The sequence below is a fragment of the Barbus barbus genome (genome assembly GCF_936440315.1).
Source record: "Barbus barbus genome assembly, chromosome: 28".
Taxonomy (NCBI): Eukaryota; Metazoa; Chordata; class Actinopteri; order Cypriniformes; family Cyprinidae; genus Barbus; species Barbus barbus.
Window position 1 is genome coordinate 23,092,550 of NC_136756.1, and position 21,333 is coordinate 23,113,882.

The 21,333-nt window shown below is 36.4% G+C and overlaps 1 protein-coding gene across 1 annotated transcript in view; it reads right to left on the reverse strand.

The window, feature by feature from the left end:
- The window catches only part of LOC306847872 (voltage-dependent R-type calcium channel subunit alpha-1E-like), a gene marked incomplete at both ends in the record, with an annotated part of 108,314 nt that overhangs the window by 15,167 nt on the left and 71,814 nt on the right, over positions 1-21,333 (reverse strand). Inside the window, 23 exons of the mRNA XM_079382090.1 lie at positions 294-458; positions 1,365-1,566; positions 2,537-2,671; positions 2,867-3,027; positions 4,278-4,374; positions 4,492-4,503; positions 4,854-4,960; positions 5,070-5,129; positions 5,728-5,857; positions 5,953-6,061; positions 6,953-7,215; positions 8,240-9,070; positions 12,805-12,896; positions 12,983-13,050; positions 13,399-13,516; positions 14,004-14,073; positions 14,448-14,579; positions 14,727-14,839; positions 15,844-15,956; positions 16,053-16,262; positions 16,455-16,544; positions 17,985-18,038; positions 18,593-18,708. Coding sequence (XP_079238216.1) covers positions 294-458; positions 1,365-1,566; positions 2,537-2,671; positions 2,867-3,027; positions 4,278-4,374; positions 4,492-4,503; positions 4,854-4,960; positions 5,070-5,129; positions 5,728-5,857; positions 5,953-6,061; positions 6,953-7,215; positions 8,240-9,070; positions 12,805-12,896; positions 12,983-13,050; positions 13,399-13,516; positions 14,004-14,073; positions 14,448-14,579; positions 14,727-14,839; positions 15,844-15,956; positions 16,053-16,262; positions 16,455-16,544; positions 17,985-18,038; positions 18,593-18,708 — 3,448 coding nt within the window. The remainder of the gene's footprint in view (positions 1-293; positions 459-1,364; positions 1,567-2,536; positions 2,672-2,866; positions 3,028-4,277; positions 4,375-4,491; positions 4,504-4,853; positions 4,961-5,069; positions 5,130-5,727; positions 5,858-5,952; positions 6,062-6,952; positions 7,216-8,239; positions 9,071-12,804; positions 12,897-12,982; positions 13,051-13,398; positions 13,517-14,003; positions 14,074-14,447; positions 14,580-14,726; positions 14,840-15,843; positions 15,957-16,052; positions 16,263-16,454; positions 16,545-17,984; positions 18,039-18,592; positions 18,709-21,333) is intronic.

Here is a 21,333-nt window from a genome sequence, read left to right on the forward strand (position 1 = left end):
ACACCCACAGAGAAAGAGGTATTGTTCCAGGAATACTCACAGGCTAAAAATAAGTTTTCATTTAATTTTCAAACAAAGGCATTTAAAAGAGTAATCCATCCTTACATTTATGTCATTATATTTAAGGGATAATGTACAGTTATTGCAAACAAACCCTTTCAGCTTCAGCATAACTCAACACAAAGTGGAGGGAAGGTATTTTTTTGCATGGCTAAATGAATAAATAAGTGATTTGAAATTATTTTTATTATGGTAAAAGGAAGAGATCACAGTGCAAAGAAATTCCTCCTTACCTTCATCATGAGGACAATGGTGTTAAGGGCGATCATCGTCAGTATGGTGTATTCAAATACAGGAGACACCACAAAGTGCCACAGGCGGTATTGCAAGGTCTGTCTGTTCTGGGGCATGTAGCGAGTCAAAGGTTTGGCACTGATGGCAAAGTCGATACAAGCCCTCTAAGAGAGAAATATACAGTAAGAATATTTCTCTAACACATTTGCAATTAACCTAGCAAAAGATTACATAAGATCTTTGATAAGGTTTACATAAGATCATAAGATAAGTTCGCAATGTCTGAGAAAAAAGCTAAATGACATTACTGATGGTTATAGGGATCGTCTACCCAAAAAATGGTTTCAGGTTCCACTGACTTCCATAGTATGAACAAAAAATGCAATGAAATCGATGGGACCAAACAGGCACTGCCCTTTTTGCCCTTACACTTGCCATTTATGCTGCGGAGCCTGGGGAGCAGTTCGGTGCCTTGCTCAAGGGTCTCACCTCAGTCATGGTATTGAAGATGGAAGAGAGCGCTGTACATTCACTCCCCCCACCAACAATTCCTGCTGGACCTGAGACTCGAACTCGACCTTTGGGTTACAAGTCCGACTCTCTATCCATTAGGCCACGACTGCCCGACCACGTGGTGGTGGTGTTCTTTTCTTCAATAAATCAATGCTATTGGTCACCCTTTATGTCTGTCGTGTTACGTACTTTTTTTTTTTTTTTTTACAAATATTTAGCCAATGAAAGGTAGAGCTTGTGACTAAATCTTGTTGGATGTGCTCAAACTGTTAATAAAACCTCATAACTCCACCCCCTCTATCTTGACTGAATGAACTGAAGTTCCACAGCAGCTGAATGAAGTCTTGCAAGGGTAAATAAAGATCTAGTTGTTTGAATAAGTACAGCAATAACAAATGTACTTTACAGCTGAAAAACTGAGCGCTCTGATAAACATTCAACAGCATATCACATAAGAACATCAAGATTTTTCTTTATGTTGCCTCAAGTGTGTGCAATTACTACACACATGTACTCGGCTGGATATGCAACACAAACATAAAAACGGGACCATTCACCTCGTTTTTCTCCAGACTGCACTCCTCCATCATTTTGTCACCCTGCTCTTGGAAGGTGATGATGATGAGGGCCACAAATATGTTGACGAAGAAGAAGGGGAACACCACAAAATAAATGACGTAAAAGATGGACATCTCCATTCTGTTTCCCTGAATGGGACCCCGGTCCTCCTCGGTCACATCCACAGAGTGCTGCAAAACTCTACAATGCCAAAGAGTATAATTACAATCTAAACTATATACATTTGTCTATGCTATATAATATTTGGACAGTTTGTGGCCGCCAAACATTAGTGGAACAAGTGAATAGTTGTAATGAATGCAATGAACCACATCTGTGGTTACTCTGCTAAGAAAACCTGTCCGAACTTGAGGAGAGCTTTAGAGTAGTTGATTTAATTGAAATCATTGCAAAACGGCTCAGAAAAGTGAAGTTAATGCTCTAGCAACATTTGTTCAAATATGCCACTTGATTTGCAAGCAATGTTTTTTGCAGTGTAAGTTACCTCTAGAATAGTGGCTCTCAATCGGGAGGCCGCAGCCCACTATGGGGCATCACTGATTCTCTAGAGGGGCCATGAGAATGAAATATATTCATATTATTCATTAACTTTACAATTATGCTAAACAATTAACAAAAAAATATCTATTTTCCTATGTATTCTGCAATTGTTTCGGAGCAGCCCAAGCCATTTCTTTCTGTGCTGTGAAATACTGAACTGAACGGTGGCTCAAAACACCTAACCACTGCAGGATCATATGATACGCAAATTAAAGCTCTTGGTTGGATAAAACAAACCAGTGTTGTGCTAGTAAAGTTTTGATTGATGATGACTGTAATTGAAGTACAGTGGCATACAGAAGTCGTACATTAGGCGCATGTGAATCTGTTATTATTGATGCACAAACAAACCAGATTTAGCAGAGTAAGTACTTTTAATTTGTAAAGAATGTCTGCAGTGACATTTTTTCAAGTAATTTTTTCAAGCCTTGGGAGTAAAAAAGGTTGAGAACCTCTGCTCTAGAAAGTGAAAATGTGAGTTTCTGAATATGCAGATATCATCACACAGCTTCTAGAAAGGTGTTAAGTAGAATACTAATCTTCTTAAGGTGTTAATACATTTTTCAAAATGATACAATGTGAAAACATGTATGCTAAAGTTGGCTCTTACTGCGGCCACCCTTCCCCAGTGGATACAGTGAAGAGAGTCAACAGAGCCCAGATGATGTTATCATAATGAAAATCACGTCTCTTCCACTCTCGTTTCTCCTTTTTCTTGTCTTTGTCATAGTCAATGTAGTAACCCCTATAAAGCATAAAGAAAAAAACATTTTCCACATCATTTGCAGGGAAGATATTGTGCTCCTAAAATGTCATTCTTCTATTCATAGCAGCTTTGACATTTTCTAAAGTCTTCTATGCTTTGAATAATGTCTGAGCAGCTTTAAAATTAATTTGATTTATATTTAGAATTTATATTGCAGATGTAATGGGCACCCACTTGCACTCATCTTCTGTGTCCTTGGAACTGTCGGTACAGTAGTAAAATTTCCCTTTGAAAAGCTGCACTGCAATGACTGCAAATATGAACATAAAGAGCTTGTAGACGATGAGGATGTTGAAGACATTTTTTAGTGATGTGACCACACAGTCAAACACGGCCTGCAAATCAAAAGGGGAGAAAGAACAATTAGAGATGACAATTTTATTATTTCTTTTAACTTTTAATAACTTTTTATTGTTATTTCAGTTTCTATTTGGGTCATTTTAGTACTTAAACTTGTATTATTTCAGTTAGAATGCCAAGGCAACATTTCTAATTTTCTTTTCTTTTTTCTTTCTTTCTTTTTTTGCATTTACATTTTTCTTGTAATATTCATATTTTATTTTATTTCAGCTTTATAACTGAAATTATGCATACATAAAAATATGGACTGACTGAATCTGTGCATGTAAAATGGACTTATTTGACCATTCTTGATATTATAAATATTTTAGTTGATTGTTGTGCTAAAGTGTTCTTGTAACGGTCAGTACAAAATGAAAGCAGTTTAAAAAAGCAATCTTTTCCCAGCTGAAAAATGTGCAACCCTTAAGTCGCTAATGAAATTTGATCTGATTGATTCTGTCTCTTAAATCTGTCCCTCACACTTTATCACTTTACCTCTTTTTTCCACACATTGCTGGCTCTTTTTCCACATCTTACACCATGTCTCTCTCGTTCTTACATACACAAACACACACACATACACACTGAGAGCTCTGTCAGACTGGAGAGAGTTCCCAAGTGTGAGGACTGGGAACTGAAAATAGTTATGCAGTCTTTTCACACATGGCAAGAGTGTTTCATCACTTTCCCTATAATTTGATCTCGTTCTGCTGCTTTGCTGACCACATCTGTCAAATAATCAACCTCAAGTGATTCAAAATGAGCAACGCAGATACACACACAATGTTCAACTAATCAAACATTCAGCAAATTGCCTAATCCAATAATGTCTTGCAATTCAACAAAGATTTGTACCTACACAAACACAAACATTTTAAAAAAATGTGCTCAACAAAGCTGAATTTATTTGATCAAAACCACAGTAAAAACACATAATCCTTCAGAAATCATGCTAATATGCTCATTTGTTGCTAAATAAACATCTCTTATTATTATCAATGTTAAAAACAGTTGCTGCAAATACTTTTGTGGACACCATGATCTTATTTAAGATCCTTTGATGAATAGAAAGTTAAAAAACAGCATTTATTTAAAATAGAAATCTTGTGTAACACTTTACTGTCACGTTTTATCAATTTAATGCATTCATAAAGAATAAAAGTGTTATTTTTTTTAAACAAACTACCAAACCTTTTGACCCCTGACTTTTGAATGGTTGTGTATTCCTTTCATGTTCACATACCTTGAGTTTGGGAAGTCTTTTAATAGTCTTAAGAGGCCTCAATACTCTGAGAACACGCAGTGATTTGATGGTTTTAATGTCTCTTCCTGTGTTACTCCTGTATAGCATGAAAACATACATAACTAAACAATCAAAAACTGTCCTAATTCTCATGTACAAATACAAACACGCACACACTATTATATGGCACAAAATCACAAGAGAATGTGTTTACCCCATCACATTCCTGCCAGATGCCGTGAGCCACAAGAAGACCAACAGAGAAAAAAATGAGAAACAGACAGGCATTCTGAACCAGAGAGCTTCTCAATGAACAAAGAAATGCGTTACACTTACAACACAAAAAAGAGAGCATCAACTAACATCAATATGTGTAAAGAATTCGAAATGTCTGAATGTTTTTCCTCACATAACTCATGTAGTTGTCACACGGCATTAATGGAATTTGAAGATGAATAACATTTGAGCAATGCAGCTAAAAAGCTTCATCAATATGTTTCAGCCATATGTTTTCATTTACCAACAGAATGCTAATTTACACAGGTAATATCTCATGTTTGGATTCATTTGACTCACGTGAGAGCAAAGGCCACCAGAGCTCCCACAACAACTATGAAGTCCAGAATGTTCCACAGGTCACGGAAATAGGAGCCATCGTGTAAGATCAAACCCTGGTCAATCATCTGAGAAAGATATGATAAAAACATACATAGTATATTTATGGAATACATTACATATATACATACCGAGGAACATACAGAACATGAAAACCAGAACAATCCATGAACTTACCTTAATTATCATTTCAAATGTGAAGACACCAGTGAATACATAATCAAAATAGCGCAGCACCTATTACACATAAAGACAGTAATCCAAAAAAATTGACATTACCCTCACTTTATAGATTTAAATACAAGTTTGTGCATTTCTGAAAGAGAAAGAGGCAACTTTTCAGCTTTTAAGTTTTCAACATTGAGAACATAGCTTATGTAATTTGTTTACATACACACAAGATCTCATCAACTATTACTGGAAGAGTCTTAGCATGTAATTATCTGTGGTTTTATACAGCTGGTGCACTGTCACTAGGGAAATTTAAAACCTGCAACAAAAATCTCATTTCTATTACCTTGCAAACAATATTCCATTTAGTATCTCACTTAATATGAGGTCATGAAACTTTCATGCATTGTAAAAGTGTAAAGAAATTACAGTTTACAGTAGTTTTAAATATATCCTGTCATACCGCAGAACATGAAAATTATACAAAAATATTTATATTTAAGTTAAAGATACTCAGCATTGCTTTTAAGTTTCCTTAGAAGCACTTAATAAAATACAATGCAATTCTAATTTAAACCATCTGAGAACTGTAGCATATTTACATATGGTTGTTGTATACAAAATTATTGAAAATGGAGACATGATGGTGGAGGGGAATTCTTACTTTGTTCCTCGCCGAATTAGTGTTGACAGGGTCTTCAGCAGCCAAGGCGATACTGCTGGCGGCGATAACAAGAAGGATTGACATCTCGAAATAACGAAGATTGACAATATAGTGGCAGGCCCTGCGGACCCTGTGAAAGAGATGTAAAATAGACAGAGTAAGAGATGAAATGAGAAAATATTCATACAATATAGAATATAGCCGTGGTTCAACATTCAGTCTTACGGGTTGTTGGGTTTGAAGATGAACATGCTGACAGGAGGAGGGGCTTTTGGTGCATCTGGTGTTTCCTCTTCTTTCTCGGCCTTTGAGGCCTCCACGTCTTTACTGTTACCTGTAAAAGGAATATATTAGAAATTGTGAACTTTTACATGATGGATTTTTATGGTTATTTCGTCTTAGTATAACTCAGTAAAAGAAGACAACTAGGAGTTTGTTGTACAAAAATTAGATAAAATAGATATTACAGATATATATATATAAATACTATTATTAAAACAATATTATATAATATAAAATATTAAAGACATTATAGATCATTTATAATAAAAATATAATAGTTCAAATTTATTGTTATTTTTATTTTTAGTGTTGTTTTTATTTTTATATTGAGTCAACTCAGGATGACTTATTAAATGAAGACAACTGGGAGCTTGTTGCACAATATTACTAATATAGCTATTGCATAGGATAAGTATCATGTAGTAATACTTCTATAATATTATTATAACATTGTATTACAATAAGTATTATAGATCTTCTATTGAATATATTGGAATATATAAAAGATAAATTATTCATGTGCTAAAAATCTTTAAAAGTATATGAGACTCCTTTTTGAGCATTAGAAATACATTGGAGTCAAAGTCACATGTGAAATCTAAGGATGAACTCATTTATAAAGTTTTATGAAACAGTTTTGTGGTGTAGGTGAAGTATTGTACTGATAAGAAGAAATTTGAATAACATAACATAAGTTTATATTTGTGTACTTTCCCTGCTGAGAGGACCTGCATTGCTGGTCATGGTGTTGCTACTAGGATTTAGCTTAACAGTTTAACTTAACAGCTTCACCAAAAAGAGCATGTTAATGGGCATTGCTAATGAACAGCTTGGTTCTGCTGTCTTCCTCTAGCTAGACCAGCACCAATCCAGCACTAATCAACAACAATAAGTCTAACTGATCTTATCAGTAGGGTTATCAGATTTGCAGGGATGCTCAAACCCGTAATGGAGGTCAGCTCCATGGATGGCTGAGAGTCGGTGACTTCTATCACGATGCTGGTGTTGAGAGAGGACTTATCCTGATTCAAGCATCCGTGGTTATTATTATCGGTCTCACCGGAACTCAAAGTTGCCTGTGGGGACTGCTGGAGTATGCTGTCAGTGAGCTGCAGAGTTGCAGGTTCTGAGTCCTGAGGTGGGTTTTTGTGGGGGGAGTTGGCTGGTTTGGTTTCTGATGACTGAGAGTTGTCTGGTTTGTTCTGCCTGTGGAAGAAGAAAAGTTAATAGCAGAATTTCTCTCTCCAGTCTTCCAACAAAGAATACAATGTACTTGGCCATAGTACTATGTATATGTGAAATTAATGCAAACTGTCACCATGAAGTTATGTGAATAGAGTTGTTCAGTCATGATTTCAATTTGTAGATCAACCTGAAAGGCCAATTTGCCAGTTTCCTCACAAAGTTCTAATGGGTTTTTGAAACAGCAGCTTTTGATTTATGAGTAAAATATGCTCTGTGGTTAAAGGAATAGTTCACCCAGAAATGAAAATTCTGTCATTAATTACTCACCCTGATGTCGATCCAAACCCTTAAGACCTTTATTCATCTTGGGAACACTAATTAAGATATTTTTGATGAAATCTAAGAGCTTTCTGACCCTGCATAGACAGCAATGCAACTACCACGGTAAAGGCACAGAAACGTTGTAAGGACATCGATAAAATAATTGCAAGCTCAGAAAGCTCTTGGATTTCATTAAAAATATCTTAATTTGTGTTCCGTAGATGAACGAATATCTTACAGGTTTGGAACGACAGGAAGGTGAGTAATTAATGACAGAATTTTCATTTTTTTGGGTGAACTATCCCTTTGACATGACGCTCATGTTTGTTTTACATTGCAGAGTTGAATTTCCAGCAGCCATTACTCCAGTCTTCAGTGACACATGATCCTACAGAAATGATTCTAAAATGCTGATTTGGTGCTCAAGAAACATTTCTTATTATTATCAATGTTGATATCAGTTGTGCTGCTTAATATTTTTGTCAAAACAATGATACACCATTTTTCAGGATTTTTTAATAAATAGAAAGTTAAAAAGAAAAGAAAAAATATTTTTGTAATTTCATAAATATCTTTTGATCAATTTAATTTGCCCTTGCTAAATAAAAGTATTACTTTATTTACAAAAATAAAATACTGTCCTCAGACTTTTGAACAGTTGTGTATATAAAGTATATAAATTGATACAATTATATAAATCAAAAGAAATAATTAAACAAACTACCTCTGTTCCAGCACTCTGCCATCTGGACTGATTTCTCCATCATTCTTTAAATCGTTTTCATCTCCCTCATTCCCTGGCCTTTGTTCTCTACTGTCAACACCACCGTCTCCTAGTTGTGTATCTTTACCCCTGGCATCTGTGTGAGGTTCACGGTGGCGTGGGCGTCGGGGCCTGGGCCCCATATCAGGGGTCAGCGTGTCCCCCTGAGCAGGAGGCCTGTACTTACGGACCGCCCGCTGCCGCCTGTTTCCATTCAGTCTGGGGCAATGGTTGTTGATGTCCAGAGTGCCATCGGGTGATGTCTTTGATTCAGACGGCTCTGTAAGGGGTAGGTTCAGTGTCACTGGGGGTTCAGGGAGGGATATGTCCTCAGGCATTGGTGGCTCCGGAATTGGAATAGCTAAAGGGGGTTCAGGAATAGAAATGGACAGAGCTTGCTCATCCATGGGCATGTCCATAGGCATAGGTGGCTCCAAGGTAGTCTCTGGCATGGTGGTGGTTGTTGTGGTCTCTATGGCGCTGCGCTTGCTGTTAGATGGAGATATTCCAGGCTTATTGTGGTGATGGCAGCCAGGTGGTCCATCGTGCTCCTCACTCGGGCTACTGAAAAGGATCTCACGGCTGGACATCTGTCTGTGTCGGCGCAACTGGCTGGTCCTCTGCTCCCAAACTGACATGGTCAATCTCCTCCTCCTCTCTCTCCTGGACATGAAAGAGTTAGAGGCATTGAGTGGACGAGCATCAGCCAGACTCTCTGAATCCTCAAAGGAGTAGGCTGCACGGCTCCGGTGAATTGCACGCTTCCTGTACAGGTAGGGCCTCCTCCTCCTCCTGAGGAAAAAGAGAGAGGACACACAATCAGACTGGATGCCAAACTAAATGTTTCAACAGACATGCCACAACAGTTGTTTACATTAAATTATCACTGAGCAAAACAAAACCCTTTCTACCCTTCTGAACAGACCAGCTTGGTCCAGTGGTTCTCAGTTGGTTTCGCTTCAGGACTCTATATTACAATGGACATCAAGTGAGATAAAAAAACAACAACTACAAAATAAAAACTAATCAACAAAATCTGTTCATTGATTTATTGTATGCTTTTTTGTTTCTGCTTATAAAAATGAATCTGAAGTTTTACAAATCTTAAAAATTAAACAATGACATTTATTATTCTAACCATGAGCTATTTTGGTTCATCAAAATTAAAAATTTACTGTCAGTTTAACATTACCTTTACAGTTTGAATGTTTGGTTTCTACATGTATCTAGAATTTCAATGGACTCACGCTCTTAGCAGCCAATAATTCATTGTACAATACACACCTGTCCACGTTGGAAAACACTTGGGCAGCTTCTACCAAGTGACAGATGAATTTGCAAAGTACTTTTTGATTGGACAGATGACAAGAAAAATTTTCCCTTCCAATTAAATGTTGATAAGACTATTTATATTTATATTCTAAATATCTAATGTATGTTGATATTTAGTGTTTACCCAAGCAAACCTGCAACCCACCAGTCGAGAACCACTGGCTTAGACCATTCAGTTGACAGCTGGTTCACCAAGAACATCTTACTAGTTAAAAAATATGTAGGGCACCATCATCAAAAAAAAACAACATCATGGTGACCAGGTGTACCGGTCAGGTCAGCAGGGTAGCTGAATATGAGAATTGAAGTATCTGTTGGCAAAATATTTAAGAGACTGCTGTTAACAAGTACTCTGCAACATGTGGTAGAAAGGGTCCATTAATTTTGTTTTCAAGACTTTGTATTTTTGTGAGACTGGAATTCATAGTCCAGGTTGTAACGACAGCAGAGATGGAAAACAACTAGTGTTGCAATATCAAAGTGAAAAACGAAACAGAGAAACTGGAAACAGAGTTGATTCAGAATGGGGAGAGAAAAAAGAGTGCAGGAAATATCATTGCAGTAAACTGACAAATCAAATTCCAACCAAAGAGCAGACTTGAAAATGTGAAATCAGACATTTAATAGAGATGGTGGAACAGAAAGCTTCACCCAGATAGATAAATTAGGCGGTGATGAATGTTAAAAATTGAAATAAACAGACTATTACTTACTGGTACTTGTACTCTTGTGTGGTCCGTGTATTCAATGAGCGATTGGTTGAAAACAAGACATTAGTGCTTTCGAGAACAAGGACAAAACAAGCCAAGCATCACAGCCCAAAAAGGTAATTGACTAAAGTTGAGACATACTGTTTTTCAGTTGTATTTCAAAGCTCTACTAAAGCCAATTTTTTTTTGTTGTATTTATACTATTTCTGATTATAAACAAAAGTTACACAAAGTGTTTTAAAAATTAAAAAGAAAATAGTTTTGGGCTGTGTAGCAGAGCAGCAAAGCGTCACATGACAACATGATGGTAATTATATTGGATAAGAAGCAACGACTACAGTATTCTGGAACATTTTGAAATGCTGAGACAGTAAGAAACATGGCACAGATATAAGACATATATAAATGGGATCCATATGCATAAGCACACAATATCAGAAAGAGAGAGCACCCTGATTCATTTCTTTAGTAGTCAAATGATCATACATATGCATTTCCCAGGGATGACGTCCATAGTTGTCATGCTAACTGAAGACATGCATTCATTTCCCAGTTCTCGTCAAGCAGTTTCGGACATGCTGCAACAGCCTTTTTTTAAAACTTTGAAGTAAACATGCAAGATCCAAATGCCACAGGCCACAATTTCCAGTCTGAGTTCACTGACGACCAGCTCTCACATTATCTCCCAAAATGCAGTAGAGAAGAGACCCTGTGGTATTCACACCATACCAATTTATTCTGACAAAGGCATGGCCTCCATTGCCTCATACAGAATCTTGTTTGTTTGGTTTTGTTTTCAGTAACTGTCCAGCAAACGTGTTATATTAGTCTCTCATCATTCAATAATGACAGTAAAGCCTCTTTTCTATACAATGACACTCATCACAAACATTGGTTCTTAGTTATTTCAAACTGCGAGCATGCTCAAAAAAGTACATATAAATATATTTATATATATATATATATATTACAACAAATGTTTTCACAGGGTCAAAATATAACACTTGCCAAGCACCAAATGAGAATAAAATCTGGATTTGAGGAAATCAGATTTGCCAATGGCTAGCAAATATAAGAAATTATGTATTATGTTGCAATTCAACATAAACTGTACATTAATACATTCATATATCGTTTTTCTCATATCACTTGCCATCGGCACATCCCTAATTGACATATATATATATATATATATATATATATATATATATATATATATATATATATATATATATATATATATACACACATTCATATATCGTTTTTCTCATATCACTTGCCATAGGCAAAAAGTTGTAGCAAAAAGTTATTTTGGACCCTGCTTTTACATTTCTTGACTGAAAACTTCACCCTTGACTTTTTCCCCTTTTAGTCACAGTACGTAACCCTATATATCACCTCCAGCATTAAATAGCATGTTAGCAGAGGCGAATCCATGCTTACGGGGACTTTCGTGATATATAACCGCTCTCAATTCATCCAAAACTAGCTTAAGTCACTATATGTACTGTGCTATCAACAAAAAGAAAAAAAAAGGAAAAATTTGCTTCTAAAGCATCTATGATCAATCAAGAGATGTAAAGGTGATTGGATTGTAACGTTGAGGAGACACTATGACTGGTCATCCAAACTTGCACATGCTCAACTCCAGGAGTCTGACATCACACATCCATGCAGTGTTAAATTCCCAAAATCACAGAAAGATGCATGTGTGTATAAACTCCGGTTATAGAAACTTTTATCTGTGGGTTAACCTCCCTTTTTAGCCATCAGATTCTCTTTATGTTTTAAAATTTAGGCTAGCTTGACGCTTCTTCTGTTCTTGCAAAGGATATAACATATGACTACATATCCAGGCTGACCAGTGTAAAGGCATTCAAAACTCTGTAATTCTCTTTTTGATGGGAACAAACTCATCTCTATGACAACATAATAGACTAATAGACTTCCCTGCAAAGACTGGGAAGCTTGCCGGTTGCTATGACAACTTGCTGTTGATTTTGAAGCAAATTATTGTGCTTCGAGAATAAAGAGCCCCAAAAATGCCTACGCAATCAACCGAAAGAACATTGTGCACAACCTTCAACAACGGTAAATTATTTTGTTGGTCTTAAGTAACTGCCTCTCGCAAACTAGCTGGGAAAGCAAAACACTCAAAGTTGTAATACTTTTTCTTTACTGTTTCTGTAACTGTGTAGCATTTCAGTTCAACAGTACAGAGTGAAAGACATATCTGTAAAAGCAAAGACTTCAACTGTTTACATACTCTGGCAACCATACAGCAATATCCCTGTAGACTCAAACTAGCTTGTGCATCTAGGTCAATTTGGCCAGGTACTGAAGCTGCAAAGTCCTACAGGTATACTTGGCTGACATGCCAATTTAGTCTCAGACATAAGACTGGTGTTAGTAGTGTTAGTTGGTATGTTAGCATCTCTTGTGAGAGGGCGAACGAGCAGGCAAGGGTGTACTTGGTTCACTTACTCTGAGGACATGAAAGAGGACATGGGCCCAACCTCCTTGGCTTTCTGCAGGGCATGTTTCTGATTAAACGCCTCTTCCTCCTCCTCTTCATCCTTTGGAACAGCAAGGCATTTTTCGTTATACAATTGCCTTACAAATCCTTCAGCATATAAAGCTAAAAGAACCTTGCTGGATATACCTTTGTGAGCTCCTGGGCATTGGCCAAATTGTCAACAGCGATAGCCAAGAAGACATTGAGCAGTGTATCTGACCATTTTGTCAAGGATTTTGGCTCAAATCAATGAGCTATGCAGCAATAACCACCAAAACTAAGAAGATTTAACCCAACATACAGTATTATGCAATCAGCACAGAGTTTCAAGTAAACGTGCACTAATCTTAGCAATGTCAGGCAAATACAAAAAGCAAGTTACATTTTGTTGAAAGTGTGTATTAAGAAGTAAATAAGGTCAAATTTGATTTCATGTTGACTTAAAAATGAATGAAGACCTTTAGTGAAAACCTGAAGAAAATCACACACACACGCGCGCGCACACACACACACACAGACACACATTGCTGGTCATGGATAGAGAAAGAATCAATGTAGGATACAATTTCCAAACAGAGTCAGAACAATGAAGTAGACAGATGACCACATCCCTGACTTCACGCCACCTTGAGACCGGATGCCATTGTACATGACTTCATTCCAGTCCTCACCAGTGAGAATCTAGAAACACAGTGAATTTATTTCAGGCCCACATGGAATCTAACTTCAGAGAGCTTTCCATATTTCAGCAGAATAATTTGACAGATGCTTCCCCTTGCATGTCTGTCTATTAAATATTTCAGCTAATCTGATAATGCCCTCTATTACCAATAAAAGGGATACCAATAACATATTTTACAAAATTCCATTTCCCAGAATTTTAACGATTTTCCCCCAAAATTTGCCATAGAATCAAAATATACAACTTTTTGTTTGGGCCTAAAAGTATTTTTTTCTGTGCTGGACCTTTTTTCCCCCCATTTTCATCATTATAAATGGAAGATAGATGTTTTGTGACTAAGTATGTTTTTGTTCTGCGCTCTGATCCTAATTTCCTCTCTATCTGTGCAATTAAATCTTAGTCTAATTAATTAGCCGTCCTTCTAAGCCATTTTTCACTAAGAAACATCCGGACTCTTGCATTATACTCAGATTACATTATACTTACTTGAAACACTGTCATGATGGCTGCTGGAAAAGTGTCAAAATTAGTGGGTGTGTAGTCTTCAAAGATGAACCTGTAAAGAAAAGAAAAAAACTCTTTGCAAGCCATTTTATTCAAAATGTGTCTGACCAAGTTACTGAATAATAGATTATTTGCTATTCTCCAACCGGTTGAACCTGATCTATTTTCTATTGTCTTGCTACACCTGTCACATAGAGTTATAGTTCCACTTGAAACATCTTTTTTTTTTCATTAAATTTGATGCTATGTTTGATATGGGTATTGTTGAGTTAGGATTAAAGCAAGCTGAAGATTTAACATTGTTATTGCAAATGACATAAAGAGCAGCTCATAACTACAGGTGTAGCATTCAGAAATTTTCAGTCATAAATCCAAATTTAAAACTGTCTAGGGGCACTGTCTGTGCTTAAACTGACAAGATATTACCTTCCACCAAAGAGCTGCATGCCCAGAAGTGCAAAGACCACAATGAAGAGGAAAAGCAGAAAAAGCAAACTGATAATAGACTTCATGGAGCTCATCAGAGACACAACCAGGTTCCTCAGGGATGCCCAGTACCTTAAAAACATAAACACAGCATCTCTGAGTTCAAAATAGGGACATCCAGAACTGAGCAAAGACATCACAAGTCAATAAATAGATTATTGTCTCTGCAAGAAGCAAACAAACCAAAGAGGCTGTTATTCCAGGCAAGCTTGTACTTACTTTGTGATCTTGAAAATTCTCAACAATCGCAAGGCACGCAGAACGCTGATCCCAAAGGATGTGCCAGGTCTGAAAAACCCCCAGAGCACCTCAAAAATGCTGCCCACTACAACCTGGAAGCAATTCAGGAATTTTAACTTTTGAAATATGCCACTGCTGTCAAAGGTACTTCAGTAGCTTTAGACAGTAAAATTCTGTCTAAAGGTACGGTCACATTAGCAAAATTTCTTCAAAATTTCACAGGTAAAAAAGGTCTGTTGTCAGTTGTGCAGCGATGTATGGAGTACAACAAATGTCACTTTCAAACCAAGCAGTGAAATCTGTGGTGAGAAATCTTTCGCATATATTCCTTCTGAAATTCAATAATGAAACTTCGTCACACAATGGTAAACGAAACGTCTATCTATTTGTATACATAAGCATATGTAATATATATATATATATATATATATATATATATATATATATATATATATATATATACACTCATACAATACAAAATCGTTGTTGTACAATAAATTCAATATCAATTCAACAAATTCATGACACATTGTGACTAATAATTTTAAGCCCTCTGATATAGGCAAAAATCAAAATTTTTAAGTGGGCTACAGATATTTGATGTGCTTAAAACCAGCTACTTTTCATGTTACATTAATTGTATGTCAGATTTTATTTGATCGAACAAGTTTTATAGTTCTCAAACAGAAAACATGAGATTTACTCATATAAAAAAATATGTATTAATGGAAAAGTGGCAGCTACAAACATTCTGAATAAATTAAAGATTAGCCAATAGATAATCATTATATTTTGACAGAGTCCAGAACTAAAATAGCATTTTAATGAAATAAAGCTACATATTGATATTCAGTGCTGGGTCCTAAAATTTACATAGAAATTAGAGACATGTTCATAGTGCTCAGGGTGGAGAAGCGTAACTTCAAAAAAGATCAAATTAGATTTACGGTTTCATCCGCTCTTATTTCTTCTTGATAAAAAAATGTTATGAATACTCATATTTGGAGTCACCACCTTGATCCTCTTTGACATTTGCACTGTTGTGCTATCTTCATTTCAAAGAAGATTATGGGAAGGATGACAGAAATACACTTACCCCGAAATCAAAGCAATTGAAGGAGGAGTGGAAATAGAGTCTGGGTCCGAGTCCATACATCTTGAGAAACATCTCTGTAAGAAACAGACCCAGAAACAGGAACTCCGCATAGTCTGCAATAGAAAGTAGTCACTTTAAAGTTAAGACTATTACTCATGTATGATAGCATATCCATAGAGAGAAATGTTTCATTTTGCTTGTGGTCTTACAAAGGAGACTAGACAACCACTGAGGCTGCTTGTGGTGTACGATGGCAACACAGAAAGTGTTGAGGGCCACCAGACTCAGAACGGTCCAGTAGAAGGTGTGAGTCTTCACCATACGGCGAACGGAGATCCGTAGCATGCGTTCTTTCCGACGGAAAAAGGACGTTGGCCCTCTTTTAGCACTGCGTATGCTGGCTCTGTTCAATGGCATCCCTGATGGACAAAAATATTTATGAACAAGCAAAACAACTTGATCCACTTTTGTATACTTCTTGTTTGGATAAGGAGATTATTTCAGCTGTATGTGAATGATATTCAGAAAATGTGCACATAATGACATGTGGGTAAATATTTAGCATCATCTAGACAAGACAGGAAGAAAATTTGGGGGAGGAAACCACTCACCTACAGACGATATGTCAGCATACTGTTCCTCTGGAGCTCTCCGAACATCATCCACCCCTCTTCTCTTTATTGTGGTGGCTCTTTTTAGCACTGAGAACACATACCAAATAATTTATCTCATCATCTTATCTTATTATATTTCTTTTATTTCAGACTAAACAAATAACAGATTAATAAACCAAAACTGTAAGAAATAAAAGCATATACGGGTTGATAGACATTTAATTTGCATTTTGGTCATGTCAAGCTGGATAGCCCTATCCATGTGGTGTCAGAAATTGTTGTATTACATGTTCCCAATTATAAATAAATAAATAAATAAAAATCATTCCAAAAATCAATGTATAATTTTTTTTTTTTTATTTATTTGTTTATTTAATCATTATTTAATTAGGGGCAATGCACTTAAATAATGCATACAATGTAATGTAAAATGTGTTAGGGTGGCTAATTTGCATCTGTAGCCCCAGGGTAGGTTGAAAAACTGAACCTAAAGCAAATTATTAAAATATTATCTGGAAAATATTAACTTTTTTTTTAATCAATGATGGTAACTTTTCATAAACATCAAATATGTTTTGGTTGGCTTTGATTTTGTTGAGTCCTGCAGAATTTATGCTTTAAATGCCTACAGAGAAACTAGGCTAAGTATCAGTGAAAACTGCAGCCAGCTTAGGACATGATATGACAGATGTACAGCCATCACCCCGTTGTAATAATTTACTTCTCAAGCATTTCTAGAATATGACAGGCTAGACAGCAGCAACTGAAAGTTCACACATTTAATCAAAGCATCTAGCCTAATAGCTTGCATTAAGGGATTCATTCAATTGCAAATAAATCCGTTTGTTAGATTTCGCTGTTGTAATGGCAACAATGAAGTAAATACGAATGCCTGGAATTACATTTTATGTTTTAAACTCTCTTCAGAATGCAACCTGGATACTGCTGTCAAGCTTCATATACAAGGGCCAAAACAGGTCTCAGTCTCTCCTGACCCCCTAAAAATTGTTGTCCATATAGGGCTTAGTTTTTAAGACAATCATCTTAAATGGGATGATGGGACATTTACAGTAGAACAGAGGGGTATCAAAATAACAGTTCACCACAGTAACTGCCTGTTTTCCATTCACACAGCCTCTGGGAAGCTGTCAATCAACATTTAATAACAAAAAAAATCCCTTGTTTGATTCTGGGGAAAACCTGTCGCCTTGCATGGGGTTTGGATGTCATGTGGTGGGTCTTCGCTTCACAGATGTGCGCCATGAGCAGGATCATGGCGTTTTGTTTTTTGTGACATCAGTCTATTGAATATACAATCCCTGTGCTGTTTTATGGGACCAGAACAGGCTTTATACGCCAGAACAGGCTATTAAATAAATGATGAAATCTGGGACAGAGAGAGAATGTGTATTTACTAGTGTGTTCAAAATAATCGTATGACCCTAACCCTGACACATAATTAAAAAACTGCATCCCACAATCTATGTGGGAAAATGAGAGAAAAACAGCAGAGGTCAAACATCTCACCATCCAAAGCAGAAGGTCCTGAATTCTTGTTCTCCTCTGCAAGCATCACCTCCTCTGCAAAATAAAAACGCATTTGAATTTTATCAAGTTGTGCACATACAATTCACTGAAAAACTGGCATTTAAAAATCACATTTATTTATATAGGATTTTGGAAAATTAAAACAAAGAAACCAATGAATAAGAAATATTTAAGATTTGCACTTTTTCTAGATCACTAAAGCAAGCAAATTTGTGACATTGATCATGTGCACCGCTTTTTATTTTCAGATTTTCCTGCTTCCAGTACAAAGTGCATTTTGGATCATTTTTAAATCATGCTGATGAACATGATCATTAGGTTCTTCTGTCATTTAAAGCATTATGAAATGTATTTCTAGTTGTTCTAGTATGTTTCACTTGAATTGTTACACTGATATATAGCAAATATAATTTGCCATGAAAAAAATTGCTAAATAGAAGCATTTTTTTCACAATTGTGTCTCTTTTTAATGGCATTGAGCATCTGCTCTGGTATAGGTCGATGCTGTGGCACAGTGTGTTTTGACAGATTTGATTTACTTTATTTGTTTTGCATGGTGCATTTGCCAGCTCAGTATGTAAGAGTACCTGCACGGTCGATCCAGGCCCGATATCCGTTCAGCTCCCGCTCGATCTGTTGCTGTCTCCTGAGCTTCATGAAGGCTCTTCGGTTCTCTACCCGCTCTCGCTCTTTAGCAAACTCCCTACATGAGCCAACAGCATACAATTACCCACACAGAGAAGAACCACAGGGATGACACACTTAATTTATCAAAGTGTTTCACCTGCGGAGTGAAGGAATGAAAGGCAGCGAGAGAGATAGCATCCCATTTTGCATCATTTTTTTTAAGTTGAAATCCCACCAACTTGTGACATCTACATATTACATCATCACTGCTAAAGGGGTCATATGATGCATTTTTATGTATTCCTTTTTCTTTAGTGTGTTATGTTGCTGTTTGTTGGCAGAGTCACGCTCCACTCTGATACATTCTGCTCAAGTCGCACTTGCAAAGTTGGTTTCGATCAATCGGCTTGGTCATCTGCATTTTTAGAATCTGACTAGGGCTCAAACTGATATAGTAAAACTCACGACATTATTAACTGTCTTTACAATTGCTTTGGAAGCTGAAGCTTGCGATTATGGTTACATTTCTGACACATGCTTGTGATGTTCAGTCAGTCACAATGCACTGGGTCAGCTGGTCAATCAGAGCACACTGAGCTTTTTGGAAGGAAGGGCTTTGTAGAAATCAAGGCGTTTTAGAAAGGCTGGGCATACAGGAGCTAAAATACTGTACAGTATGTGAAAAATAATGTTTTTTTTTTAACATTAAAGCATGCTAATATATTCTATTACCCCGAATACACAAAATAATGATCTTTGAAAATAGCATCACATGACCCCATAAACTTTTTTTTTCATGGAGAAACAGATTTAAAAAATTGGCAACAAACTGATAAGTATTTGGACATAAAATGTATTAAAGGCGTCATCGGATGCCCATTTTCCACAAGTTGATATGATTCTTTAAGGTCTTAATGAAAACTCTATAACATACTTTGTTTATAAATTTTCAATGGAAGTGTAAAATAACACCCTTTTTACCTTCTCAAAATCAGCTCTGTTTTCAGCAACCCATTTTAGTGCATGTTCCTTTAAATGCTAATGCGCTCTGCTCACCCTGCCCTTCTCTTCCGTGGGGTGACGAGCCGTTCCTATGAGCCTGTTTACTTTAGCCACGGAACTTGCTGACTAGCACGTTATTAGTAAAGGCGATTTGCAAAGATTCATAAAAGAAACTTATACTCACTTCTTCTGTAGGTGAGGCTGGATCACGAATGATTTGTGTGAACATAAATGCATTTAGGTAGATCGGGAGGCGCATTCACTTCAAAAACAAATGTAATCCACTGCATCTTCAGCGGCTCAGATGTCAGGAGTAAATGACGACTGCTATGTTCATTATTACATCCAACAACAGAACACCTCAATCACTTGGGAGCCATTCTTTTGTACGTCCCTGCTCTGGCGTCGAAACAACTGATGACCGCTCACTCAGAGCGGGTCTAAGGTAAAATGCTAGTGTCAGTCAACAATAGTGGGAGGGGAATCTGAGAATGGCTTGATATGAGAAAGGGGAAATGATGTAACGAGATTAAAAAAAAAACACTCTGTGGATTTTTTATCATTATAGGATAGTTGTGTACACACACTGCCAGCCCACATTTCAGTTCAAACAACTTGTAAAGTGCATGTCGCATCTGATGACCCCTTTAATGAATTTTAAGGTAATGAATTAGGGATGCACCGAAATGAAAATTCTTGGCCGAAGCCAAAGCCGAACAAAATGAAACACTGGGCCGAAGGCCGAATACCGAACATGGTTTTTTGCTCCCCCACCCTCCCATCTATTTTGCCATTTTTTACAATTGCATAAATTAAATAGCCAAAAATTAGCTTTTTGCTGTTTTTTCCCCTGCTTTTCAAAAAAAAAACTCAATTACAAAACAACAACTTAAAAATATTTACTTAACACTGAACATTTTTTTACATTCTAGCAGACATTATACAAACAAAGCACAATTTAACTTAAAATGAATAAGGTAGTAAAATAATATTTTTTGGCCATTTTTGAGACCCTCTTCTTGAATCAGGCATGTTTTTTTTACTGTACAAATAAATGCAGCCTTACTGAGCAGAAGAGAATTCTTTGGAAAAAAAATGGGCTATATTACAGATCCCAATTTAAATATAAATATAAGTATTAATAGAGCTGTTGTAGGGTAATTATTATTTTCTTTATTATAGTTTTACTATTTTATTTTATTCTACAGAACAACAGTAAAATTACAATACTAACATTTATGAATGTTGATGGAGTTGTTACTTTTTCTCAGTTTTTATTTTGGCAGAAACCTGCAAGAAGATCTCAGTGCTTCTTTTTGTTGTATAGTACACTACAAAGAGGCATGTGTCATCAATTTTATAAAATTTCAGTCATGTCTCACTACTGTCATATTGTCTTTTGTCATACTCAAATGCATAAGCTTTTATGTCACAAGAGAAGTATGCACATTTAGCTTGCACTAGAACTAAACTACCGGTAAAAATGTGAAATAATTACAGTTTTTTAAATGTTTTTCAGTAAATTAGAATGATTTCTAAAGGATCATTTGACACTGAAGACTGGAATAATGGCTGCTAAAAATTCAGCTTTGCCATCACAAAAATAAAGTACATTTTAAAGGGGCAGTGTGTAAATTTTAGCAGCATCTAGCAGTCAGGTTTTGCAACCAATTGCAACCAATGGCTCAGTCCCCCGCTC